At 36.3% G+C, this 12482-nt stretch overlaps 1 protein-coding gene across 2 annotated transcripts in view; it reads left to right on the top strand.

Moving 5' to 3' along the window:
* Positions 1-10245, top strand: part of LOC107670561 (conserved oligomeric Golgi complex subunit 6-like) — a 52806-nt gene extending 42561 nt beyond the window's left edge. Inside the window, exons 17-20 of one of the 2 annotated variants that reach the window (XM_016463203.1) lie at positions 4886-4939; positions 5353-5432; positions 9548-9674; positions 9933-10245. In XM_016463203.1, the coding sequence (XP_016318689.1) occupies positions 4886-4939; positions 5353-5432; positions 9548-9674; positions 9933-10157 (486 nt within the window). In that variant the 3' untranslated portion in view covers positions 10158-10245. Of the gene's footprint in view, positions 1-4885; positions 4940-5352; positions 5433-9547 lie in introns of both variants that reach the window. The other variant, XM_016463208.1, reaches the window with a different exon arrangement.
* Positions 10246-12482: the final 2237 nt, after the last annotated feature.

Genomic DNA, 12482 nt, shown 5'->3' with positions numbered 1-12482 from the left:
TACACGACGGTAATAATGTGATTAAGGTGTTTACATGTCTATACTGCACTTCAATAATGCGACTAAAATAGGAATACTCCACGTCTTAATTAAATTAGTGTTTACTTCGATTATGACTTTAGCCGGATTAAGGTAATCAAAAATCTCTGTTTACATGGTAGATTCTTAATTAGAGTATTGTCTTAATCGTATTGAAATCGGAGTATTGTTGTCCATGTAAACGTACTGACTGTCAGATCCTAAGTAAATACAAGATTTTGAGCTTTGCTCACTTTGTCTTTTTTCATTATGTAAAGTTTGTGTTTAAATGTTTAAATTGTCTTGCCCCTATTATGTACATTTTTTGAGAGATTGCAGGGGAGCAGTAGATCCACTAGAGCGGTTTCTAGTGGAAACTGTAAAGTTATACATTGTAAAACATAATTTGCTCAGACTGTTCTCTCACTAAAAGGTGTAAAATTTTGGAATTCATTGCCTGACTATTTAAATCTATTGCAAATTATAATCATTTTAAAAAAGCCACGAAATCTTGGTTGATACATCAACAAACTTGTAGTCATGTTTAATGTACTTATATTATAAATTTGTGTACTACTTGTTGTTTTTTTGTAACTAAGTGTTGCAAATTATCTTCGGCTACAAGCACTATGGTACATGCATGTGATGACAGTTATTCCAGTTTCATCTATGTTTATTGTATCGGTCCCTAACAAATAAAACATTAAATAAATAAATAAAAATACTCTGGTCTCATGAGACCAAGTCAGTCATTTTTTGGATCTAACCATCCAAAATTGTATGGCATTGCTAAGGGAGGAGTATAGTGAGAACTGCCTGGTTCCCACAGTGTGAAGTTCAGTGGTCATGAAGTTCTTATATCGGGATTTATGAGTGCTGAAGATGTGGGGGGAGTTGTGCTATATCAATGGTGTGATGAATTCACACACCATTGTGTGATGTAATAGAAAAACTTGAAACAGTAGATGCTACCCTCTCCTCATTCCCCGTGTTGTTGATTTTTCAACATGACAATGACTGTATACAGTGCATTCTCCCAAGGTGAAAATCCTTCAGTGTACAAGTGTTTCACCCACCATTATCACTCTTGAGCACCTGTGGGAAATTTTGTAGAGACACTGGCCATTAAAGATCAGGGAATTTAAAAGAGGTTGTCCTCCAGGAGTAAAACAGGACAGATATGACAATTTGTCATGATCTTGTACACTCAAAATGCCAAGAAAGGTGAGAGCAGTATACTTAAAGTTATGGAGGACATGTTAAGTACTAAGATAGATAGATAGATAGATAGATAGATAGATATGTATAAAATATTTTATGTAGTAACAAGACACAGCTTATGGTTAACAAGTTAATGAGGTAGATATTCTAAAACTGATCAAAATAAAAACTACGATACTCGAAGCTGCTGTATTGTTACCATTATTGGACATGAAAAAATCATACTGAGCCATCCCTAATAACAGCTTCAACTGGCTGCTGTAATACAGTGTTTGACATGCTAAAATCCAGACAACTCTCCTTCTCTCTTTTTGCTCAGTTGCCTGCTCTAAAACTGCAGAAGTTTCCCAGCGTTACGGGAATTACATGAATTATTCACAGTTTCACAAGACCCAGAAATAAAACTTTTAAAGAAATTCTTCATAGAGCAGCTCATTTACTGTTATTATCAGTTATATATTAGTGCTGCTTTTATTACGGCCTGAATATTTTGAGTGTTTCTTGCTTCTTATCAAGGGCACAGGAGCAAATGCGTGTTACAAAACAGAAAGTTTCATCTGACTGAATGAGTATTCTTATTGGATATTCAAAGCTGCTGTAAAATATCAGATATATTTTGTCAGTTAAGGTGAATGTAAACTGTAAACAGTCATCAAGTTGTCTAATGAACAGTATTACATGGTGAAAGAATTAATTTGTGAATTTTTTTCAGTCATTATGTTTATTACATTATTTTTAGTTTCATGCAAATAATACGAACGATTAATAATAAAAATCTATAATTATTACTAATAATTGTAATTATTTATTGAACAGCTGCTCTTGCTGCTGTTTTGTAAAAGCAAGAAGCTATGAGAGACTATTTGTTGTTGTTATTATTATTTTACCACAGTTAAGGGGATGTAGATGGGGAAAATGCGAAATGATGTAGCTTATTACTTTAATAGTATTTTGAAGTTTGTGACATTGTAACTTCTGACAGTTCCATCTTTGAGCTCTCATTTGCAAAACACCATTTGTGGCCATCTTTTCCCTTTCATATCACCTCCATCACACATGCACACACTAATAGCACACATTACTTCCTTTTTATCTTTCTCTCATTACACAGGAATAGTCTCTATTGTTTATGTGTCTCCTGTTTGGACCTTATTACCGTGGTTACCCTACGGTTAGAGGCTCATTAATAAAATCACATAGTGCAGATTTTCACTCAAATTCATCACATGGCAGGAAATGGCCCGAGACTGAAAAAGAACACAGAATAGAGCTTATTCTGTAAACACGATTACCTGTCCACATCTGTGTGCACATTTACAGCAGCCTGTGCATTTACAGATTAGACCGAGCAAATTATTTATTTTTGTTTTGTTGTTGTTCATTAATGATTTGCCTTCGCACAGCTGATGTTCAGGGCATTCAGCATCTCTCTAAAATTGTATGACATATTATACAGTGTTAAAATAGATTTTTGTTGTAAATAAAACAAAGATTATTGGAATAGGTTACTTGCCATTTCTGATTCATTAGAAGATGGCGCCGACGCTGATGTCTGTGTTTTTTGTTCTGTCACTGTCATTCTGTTACACTGTGGAAGCTCCTGTCACGAAAACAAATTCCTCGTATGTGTAAACATACCTGGCAATAAAGCTCATTCTGATTCTGATTCTGATTAAAATTTTTTTAATGAATCAGAAACGTACAGTGGAACTTATGTAGTCTGATTTTTAATTTTAGCGAAACAGTGGAGCCAGTGTAATCTGAGTGAATGATTCTGAATCTGTCCAATCTAATACATACTGATTCCCAAAATAAATGACTCTTATGATCCAATCTTTTTTAGTGATTCAGAAATATACTGCTCAACCAGTGTAGTCTGATTCTCAAATGAATGAATCTTATGAGCTGATTCTTTTGAGTAAATCAGAAACATGCAGTGTAGATGTACTGTATTCTTCTGCCAATGAAGTGGCACGAATGAGGCAGTTCTTTTTAATGAGTCAAACACATAAAGTGCAACCAATGTAGTCCAATTCTCAAATGAACGACTCTTAGAACTCATTTTCACTCTTAGACATTTATTTTAGTGAATCAGAAACACAGTGAGACCAGTCTAGTCAGATTCTCGAATGATTCTTCTGCTAACGAACTGGTACAAATGAGCCCATTCTCTTTAATAAATCACTTAAAGCAACTACTAAATTGTTACTAAAAATGTACTACTTTCATCATGAATTGTTACTGTTTTATGTTGTTCCTATGGCTTGTGAAACATACTCCCTTTTATGGGTGTTCGAGTTTACAACCCAGCTTTGTCTTTCGAGTTCAACTGAGTAATTGTCAGGTGAAAAAGATTCCAGTGAACTTTGTGACTCTTTTGGACATGAACAGGCACTTTAAGCAAGGTGTTATATTACAGAAGACAGGCGAGAACGCAGAAGCATTGAAAGTAAGCACGGGTTTGTGTGGTTCTTGGCAGAGGAGTGCAGTCTGGGCATTTCCACGCCTGTCCTCATCACACACCCCCATAAAAGGCTGGCATGTGACTAAGCGTCTTTGGACACCTGCTGTCCACAGCACAGGGCACAACTGTCTCGCCTATTGCATTAATGTCTTCTCTCTCCACTCATGCTGTTAATTACAGCATGTCTCGCTTTATATGGCTCATGCTGCCCACAACAGACATGATTCATGAATCTGGCCCTCAAAAGCCAACTTTGTGTGTTATGTTGATGGCATCGTTTTAAAAACGTTATGACCCTCCAAATTGTGTGTACATTAAATGGACCACTGAACACTAAATGAAGATCCTGTTGATGTTTGACACTCACAATGAATCTTTGTCCTCTGTGCATTAAACTGTTGCAGTAGCATGTTAGGCACTATGTGAAGTTCCTAAACCCATAATCAGAATTATTATTTTTATAATAAAGCACCCGGAGTTCACGAGAGGTTGTGCATTACAGCACTTCAAAGTGTCTAAAACTTAATTGTAGTAAAAATCAGTGTAATAAATGTCCCGTCATAGTTTATTGCGGTTATTAAATGATGGAAAAAGCAATATGGTAAAAGTAAAAAGTAATTATTTTATATTTATATTCTATTAATGTACAAAGTTGATAATTATTTTTATGTTATGGCTGTTAACTAATAAATGGCCAAGATTATTATATGATATATGTTCATTACTATTTTGTCACATTAGTGTGGTCACATTAGTGAATATTGGCAAATTTCGCTAGCAAAAATAGTGCCATTAGAGAGTTAATAATTGCTGCATTACAAAATGTGTCAAGTCAATTCATAATGCAACACAAGGATGTGTTGTATCCTCAGTGTTGAACCGTTGCACACTGTACAGTAGATGGTCAAGTGGACCTTTGGGAAACGTTCTATACTTCTTACAGCTTTTTTGTTGTTCTTTTTCCTCTCCTCTTAATTTATTATTTATTTTTTGGTCTCTTCAAGTGTCACATAGCAGCTACGAATTTGGTTAAAATGTGAAATCTCTCACTTTGTGTGTTTTCAAGCTGTTGCACCTATTCTTTCTCTTCTTTGTTTGTGTTATGTCTGTCCTCAGTTTGCGGAGCTGCAGAAAGGTAGTTGTGTATTCTTCACTAATGGTTTGCTGTGTTCTCCCTCCTAGGGTCCCTTGGCCAACCTCCCTGGAATGGACAGCACATCCTTAAAAATAGCCATGGTGAGACCTGTTTCTTTATTAAGTTCTTTTGAACAGGACTACTTTTTTTCAGAAGGTCAGATAAATTCATGTTTTCAGATGTATTTTGTGATTTTTATTTATTTTTTTATTTTTTTATTTTTAATCTGGTCTGAATTGAAAATGTCTGTTTTCTCCTCACACAACCTGCGAAACAAATTACCTAGTGTTTTTCAGCTAACTGATTTTAGATCATTGTGGTTTCAGACCTTTTTACCACATTTCTAGGAAAGGTGAAATCGTATTGAAATCTTATTTCACATAAATTTTTAGATTAAATTACAGACGTCTTTTGTTAAAAATTGTAAATCAACAAAACAAATCCCTTCCGAATAGTACTTACAGTTTTATCAAGTCTTTTCTTTGCATTCTTGTTTTGTCTGTTGTACTCACAGGTCCAGTTTGACCGTTATTTGGCCTCTCCTGATACACTTGTGATGCCGCAACTCAACTTCCTGCTCAGTGCTGCTATCAAGTAGGAGTCAGCTCACATTTAGCACACATTCTGTCTATAATACAGCCAGTTGCAAAGAACATGAAGCATTTTGTTTCAAAACAATTTTACAATTACACACTTTCCCCCTTTTATAAACAAAAAGCTCATGAATGATGGAAAATGGAAAGTTCACAAAAAAATGGAGGCTTCCATGAAAATGTAATCACTGCCATGTCAGTCCATACCTGTATAACTTTCTTTCTTCTGTGGAACTCAAAAGTAGATGCAGAATCTCTAAGCTGCTGTCCTCCATACAATAAAAATAAAGTATGATTGGGGATATTAAGCTATAAAATTGATAAAAATAAATGCGCATAATACTGTAGATATCCATCATAGCAGTGGCAATTTACATATAGATTATAAGTACAAAAAAAAAACCTTGCTACGTGTACTGCGTTAGGCTAACTGAGACTTGTCATAGCACTTGCATTTCATTGCTCTTTTGTTGAGTTGGATTGCTTTCAGTGTCCTCATTTGTAAGTCACTTTGGATAAAAGCTTCTGCTAAATGACTAAATGTAATGTAAATGTACAATTTCAGAAACAGCGTGTTTAATTCTAAGTCTGAGAATCATTCATGAAAACCTCATGGTAACACTTTACAATAATATTTCTACATACACTACAGTTCAAAAGTTTAGTGTCAATAAGAAATTAAGAAATGCATTCTTTTATTTAGTATTAAATTGATCAAAAGTGACAGTAAAGACGTTAATGATGTTGTAAAAAGACTGGTCAGATAAATGCTGTGCTTTTTGAACATTCTATTCATCAAAGAATCTCGAAAGGTTTTTCTACAAAAAAATATTAAGCAGAACTGTTTTCAACATATTATTTTCAGAATGTTTTTTGAGTACCAAATCAGCATATTAAAATTATTTCTGAAGGATCATGTGACACTGAAGACTGAAGTAATGGCTACTAACAATTCCGCTTTGCCATTGCTGGAGTAAATTCGATTTTCTAATAAATAAAAATAGGAAACAGTACAATTGTAATAATATTTAATACAATATTGTTACATTTAACTGTATTTGTGATCAAATAAATGCTGCCTTGCTATAAGACACTTCAGAAACATTTAAAAATCTTTACCAACCCCAAACTTTTGAATGGTAGTGTAAATTAACAATGAAAATATTTATTGGTATTTTACACTAAAATTTTAAGTTCATCTTAAGTGGAACTGGCAATTTCAGTCTATTGCTAGCATAGAATATTGCCCCTTTAAAATGTTGTATTTTTTTTGTAAAAGTACACATCAGATTTTCAATCCTCATATACAATTTCAGTACAAACAACATTTCAGTTCTTGTCTCAATTTTTTGTCACATGCATTTGTTTACTAGCTACCATTTAGCTACACGATTTCTTACTACTCAGTCACATCCAACCTAAACAATGTTTTGGTCCATAAAATCGATCCGGCCGTCATCACATTAACGAAGTGGTGATGAGCATGCGAGGTTTCTCGTGCATTTGTCATGGTTCTTGTTTCCCCCTCTTCCTTGTAGTTGGTGCTTTTAGCATCAGCACATCAGTGTGATGTTGCTATTTGAGCGGTAGAGTGGCGCGCACACTGAGTCACATTGTTACTGGGAAATGTAACAGGCTTGAGGAGCACTCACTGTCCCTCAGGTTAATGTTCTCTATTAATGGAGATGGACTCGTGCACAGGCTTGGCACAACTAATTAGCTCCTGGTCCATTTCTCTCTCTCTTTCTAGCTATCTCTCCCACACATAAACACGCCACACGTGACTGAACTCTGCATGAGATACAAAGACAAAATAAATAGAGATGGATCCGTTTGCACACACATAATTTTGTTCTGTACATTTCATTAAATTTGGTTAAAGAGATCAACCAAATATGAAAACTCCGCCATTATTTAATCAGACTTGTATGTTTCAAAACTTCATGAAGTAGTTTTTGCTGAAAATCTTGACATCTGCCCATGTTTTCATGTCTGATTCATGTGAATTGTTCTTTTGGGTCGGGCATTATAGTGAATTGTTGGATCCAATTCACAAAACTCTTCTGAATGATTTGTGGATCTGACTGATCCTGTTATCAGATTTATCTTGATCGAGTTCCTCACTGATTAACAGCTCTCTAGAATGAAAGATTATCAGTGAGTAACGACGACTATTATTCACTGATAATAATCTATTTCTTGTACAAACCCAGGTGGCTTCTGAAGAAATATAGCAATATACACTCACTGGACACTTTTTAGGTACACTTGTTCAACTGCTGACTAATGCTCAAATTGAGCATCAGAATGGAGAAGAAAGGTGATTTAAGTGACTTTGAGTGTGGCATCGTTGGTGCCAGGTGGGCTGGTCTGAAGATTTCCGAAACTGCTGATATATGGGCAAAAATGGCTTGTTGATGTGAGAGCAGAATGGCCAGACTGGTTGAGCTTATAGAAGAGCAACAGTAGCTCAAATAACCCTTCGTTACAACCGAGCTATGCAGAAGAGCATCTCTTAACGGACAACACGTTGAACCTTGAAGCAGATGGGCTGCATCAACAGAAGACCACACTCCTGTTAGCTAAGAACAGGTAACTGAGACTATAGTTCACTCAGGCTCACCAAAATTGGACAGAAGAGGATTGGAAAAAGGTTGCCTGGACTGATGAGTCTCGATTTCTGTTGAGACATTTGGATGGTAGGGTCAACATTTGGCGTAAACAACATGAAAGCAAGGATCCATCCTGTCTTGTATCGACAGTTCATGCTGGCGGTGGTGTAATGGTGTGGGGGATATTTTCTTGGCACACTTTGGGCCTCCTTGTACCAAATGAGCATCGTTTAAACAGCACAACCTACCTGAATATTGTTGCTGACCATGTCCATTCCTTTATGACCAAATTCTGACTCCACCTCCTGACCCATCTTGTGATGGCTACTTCCAGCAGGATAACACACCATGTCTCAAATCTAAAATAATTTCAACCGGCTTCTTGAACATGACAATGAGTTCACTATACTATACAGTCACCAGATCTCAATCCAATAGAGCACCTTTAGGATGTGGTGCAACTAGGGATTTGCATCGTGGATGTCCAGCCGACAAATCTGCTGAAACTGCGTGATGCTATCATGTTAATATGGACTAAAATCTCTGAGAAATGTTTCCAGCACCTTGCTTAATCTATAGCATGAAGCATTAAGGCAGTTCTAAAGACAAAATGGGATGTACCTTGTGGCCGGTGTGTAAAATGAAGATATATGAAATGTTGTGTTTGCGTGCTTTATGAAGCTTGCAGTCCTTTTAATTTTAATCACATGGAAGAGAACAACATTTTGTGTTTCAATGGAAAATGTGACGTGTTTGGTACAGCTTGAGAGTGAGTAAATTACACTTTTTTTTTTTTTGGAGTAAATTTAAAGCCAAGCCTTAATTTTATATGAGGCCTATTTATGTATGAGATAAAGGTTCACATGCATGTTAATTGCTTATTTACCATTAAGACTGCAGTATATACATATGTGTAGCTGTACTAGCAGAAGTGCATCTATAGAGGGCAGTGTTACAGTAGTCCTGAACTGAACCCAGATCAGTGTTTTGTGTGGCTCTACTGTCTTTGCTCACTCATCCAGCAATATTCAGACCAGTTTATGTAGTTTTCAATTAGGCGATTCATGTGGGATGTGTTTCCAAGAACCCAGATCAACGGAAGTACCCTCAAAAACCAAAACAGCACCAAGTTATGGCTACCGAAGTGTTCCTAGCGTCATTTATCTGTGAAGTTGTTTTGATTCACTTAGTTTGCTCAGTCACAAAATGAAAAATATAGTTGTCAAGTTAGCCTTGACCGGTTTATTTACTAATCATGTATGGTAAAAAGGTTTCAACAGCTACTCATTTTATTATTTGGGAAACTCTTGTGTCTGTCTAACATGATACATGAAAGTGTAGTCAGCTACAATAAATTCATGGTGTTGTCCATTTTATTTAATTACAATGATATCAACAGTGTGACATGAGTACTGTAATGTGATCTGTAACTAATATAAATGAACTCAAATTGAATGTGTAAATTTAACAAAGTATTCAGAATAATTCTCTCTCTTTCTCACAGGGAGCAGATCTTCAAACAGTCCACAGAGCTGGTGTGTCGTGCTTATGGAGAGGTGTACAAAGGTGTCACCAACCCTACAAATGCCTATAAAGATGCAGAGTCTGTCCTGCACAGAACCCCACAGCAGGTACAAACACTGCTGTCCTGAAATGTGCCGCACACATCCTACAAACTGTGACAAGCAAGGATTTGACTTCCACACTCAGTGTTCTGGGACTGACACTGAATTCTGGCCACAAGACAAGACCATATTCAAATACTCGTCTGGTGATGGGGAGGGGTTTATCATTTTTAATCGTTAATTATGTGAAACAGACACTCCAGTGATAATGAGTATATATACAGAAAAATTATCTGTCTAGATTTCTCAAATGTTGATCTGCAGGCGCTGCTGTTTGCCAGAGGAGAGGAGAGGACAGCTCACACTGAAAAAAAAAAAATTTGTTTTTCCTTCCCATGTGAATGGAGATCTCCACTAGCAGGCCCAGGGAAGCAAACTATAGACCATTTCATTGCCACATACAGATTCACATGCAGTGAAATATACATACAGTCATTTCATTATATACACGGGGGCTTTTTCGTTCACCACCACAGAGGCCTGATATGACTCAGCGTCAGTCTGTAATCAGAAACAGCTGTCTTTCTTCTCTTTAAATCATTTTTTTTAACTGCATTAAAATACACACTTAAAAGTTCACAGACTTGTCTGTCTCACAGTTTTTTACCTCTCAGCCTCTTGAAAGAGATAGTTAAAAGAAATTTTGCGGCCACCCAGCAGAGAAGTTGACCAATGGGGAGAAAGTCGAAGGCATTCTCTCAGACAATGGTGCTTTCATGTCAGTGGCCCAATGGGCAGTCACGCCATCATTTAATTGCCGACAAAACGCCTGCCAGTGCTCGTTCGTCAACTAAATTTAGCAGAACACTGAAAAACAGTGGACAAAAAAAGCAGTATTACTCTCAGACTATTAATAGAAGTTTGTACCAGTTCTGAAATGGAAGCAGACAGAATAGTAAGGCCTAGCAGAAGTGCAGGGTGACAGATAAAGACCATTAGGATGTGAGGAGACTACAGTGAACTCAGTGTGTGAGAGTCGCTGGGGGCCACATGGCCTCTCATCTGGTGGAATATTTTGAGTGTGTCACATGGCCACATTAAAGGGACTCTCCCCGCGGTGCCCGTAGCCACCCCTCACATGCCTCGCATTCAGCTCGAGGCTTTCAGCTAGCGAAAAGCAAAGTCACGTGAAGTACAAGTGCGACACTGTGGTGTGGAGTACTGTGAAATGGGTTATGAATATAAATGACTATTTTTAGCCCAGATCACATCTGTGGGAGGGACGGAAACCCATTTTGGTTATCGCACAGCATCTAAACCTGCAACACATCATCTGAACTGGAAAAATTTTGTGTGCGGTGCAGGGTCAGTCTGAGTAGGTTTCAAAAGCGCTTGATTTTTCTACATTCATTGGTTGCAAAACGTATTCAAGCACTGAAGTGCAGTGGTGTAATACGTACATTTTACCCCGGAAAAGCCTGAAATGTTAAATAATAGTCAGAAAATTTCTTTTTTTAAAATGGTACGATTTATTGAACTCAAAAAAAAGATCCCACTTTATATTAAGAGGCCTTAACTATGTACTTACATCAAAAAAGTTTTTTTTTGTTACACTATTTTAACGTGTCCTTGTTACAGTGTCATTATGCATTTAAGTATTGAGTAATATTAATTAACTACATGTACTTATTATGGTTAGGGTTTGGTTTAGGGTTACTTGCATATAATTATGCATAATTAATTGTTATTATAATAGTAAATAAATGTAACGTGTAACAAGGACACCTTAAAATAAAGTGTAATAAAAAAATTCTGATGTGATTTTTTTATTTGTATACTTTTTATTTATTTATATACTTTATTTATATTTTATTTAATGTTCCTGTGGCTCAGTGGTAGAGCATTGCGTTAGCGTTCAATTCCCAGGGAACACACATACTGATAAAAAATTTTGACATAGATCTATATATAATCTATTATCTCCATATCTTTATATATATATATATATATACACACACACACACACACACACAATACTTTTTACAATACAGATTGTGTCAAAGCAGCTTTACAGTATTAAACAGGAAAATAGTGTGTTGAAGGAACCAAAACTCCATCATTCTCCTCTGGCTAGACGAAACCAGCAGTTTAATTCCAGGCTGCAACAAAGTCAGGTTGTGCAGAGGACTTATCTGGTTTCAGTACAATGTACTTGTTGTGGTCATATTGTATTGCAAAACATTTTTGCTGCTATTGAGGGGGAATATGGGTAAGGTTAGGGACAGGTTTGGTGGTATGGGTAGGTGTAAGGGATGGGTCAACAGTGTTGTAACTATAAATGCAATTGCAGAAATTAATTACAGATGTAATTACATGCAGGCATTTTTTTAATTATAAGTACAATGTAAAAACATGTATATACACAATAAGTGCATCTTACCAAATGATTAATTCAAATGTAAGTACATTAAGGCCACTTAATATTAATGGGACTAAAAAATCTATAGTATGATATAGGGCTGGACAATAATTCAATATCAATATGTATCGCGATATAATTTTTTTCAATAACGGTGATATGATTTTTAAACACATTTCCGATATTTCGATATACATTACCAGTGTTTCCCATACATTGATTTATTTGTTGCGTTTGACTTCGTTGAATAAACATGAGCACTGCACGTTTCGAAATCAAAACGCGTCGCGGGTGTTTTATATGAATGTATCTCTGAAGGGAACCGACTGTCTTCAGAATAGTTTAGATGGCATTTTTATCTGATAAAGTAGCGTTCATGAGCGGAGCTGCTTTGTTTACAGCCATTACTGGAGAAACCGTTAGTTCCACCGCTCTCACAGCGCCTCCTGCTGGCA

The sequence above is a fragment of the Sinocyclocheilus anshuiensis genome, unplaced genomic scaffold (genome assembly GCF_001515605.1).
Source record: "Sinocyclocheilus anshuiensis isolate Anshui unplaced genomic scaffold, SAMN03320099.WGS_v1.1 scaffold513, whole genome shotgun sequence".
Lineage (NCBI taxonomy): Eukaryota > Metazoa > Chordata > Actinopteri > Cypriniformes > Cyprinidae > Sinocyclocheilus > Sinocyclocheilus anshuiensis.
Note: the sequence above shows the minus strand (reverse complement) of the source record. Positions and strands in the feature narration are given on the sequence as shown.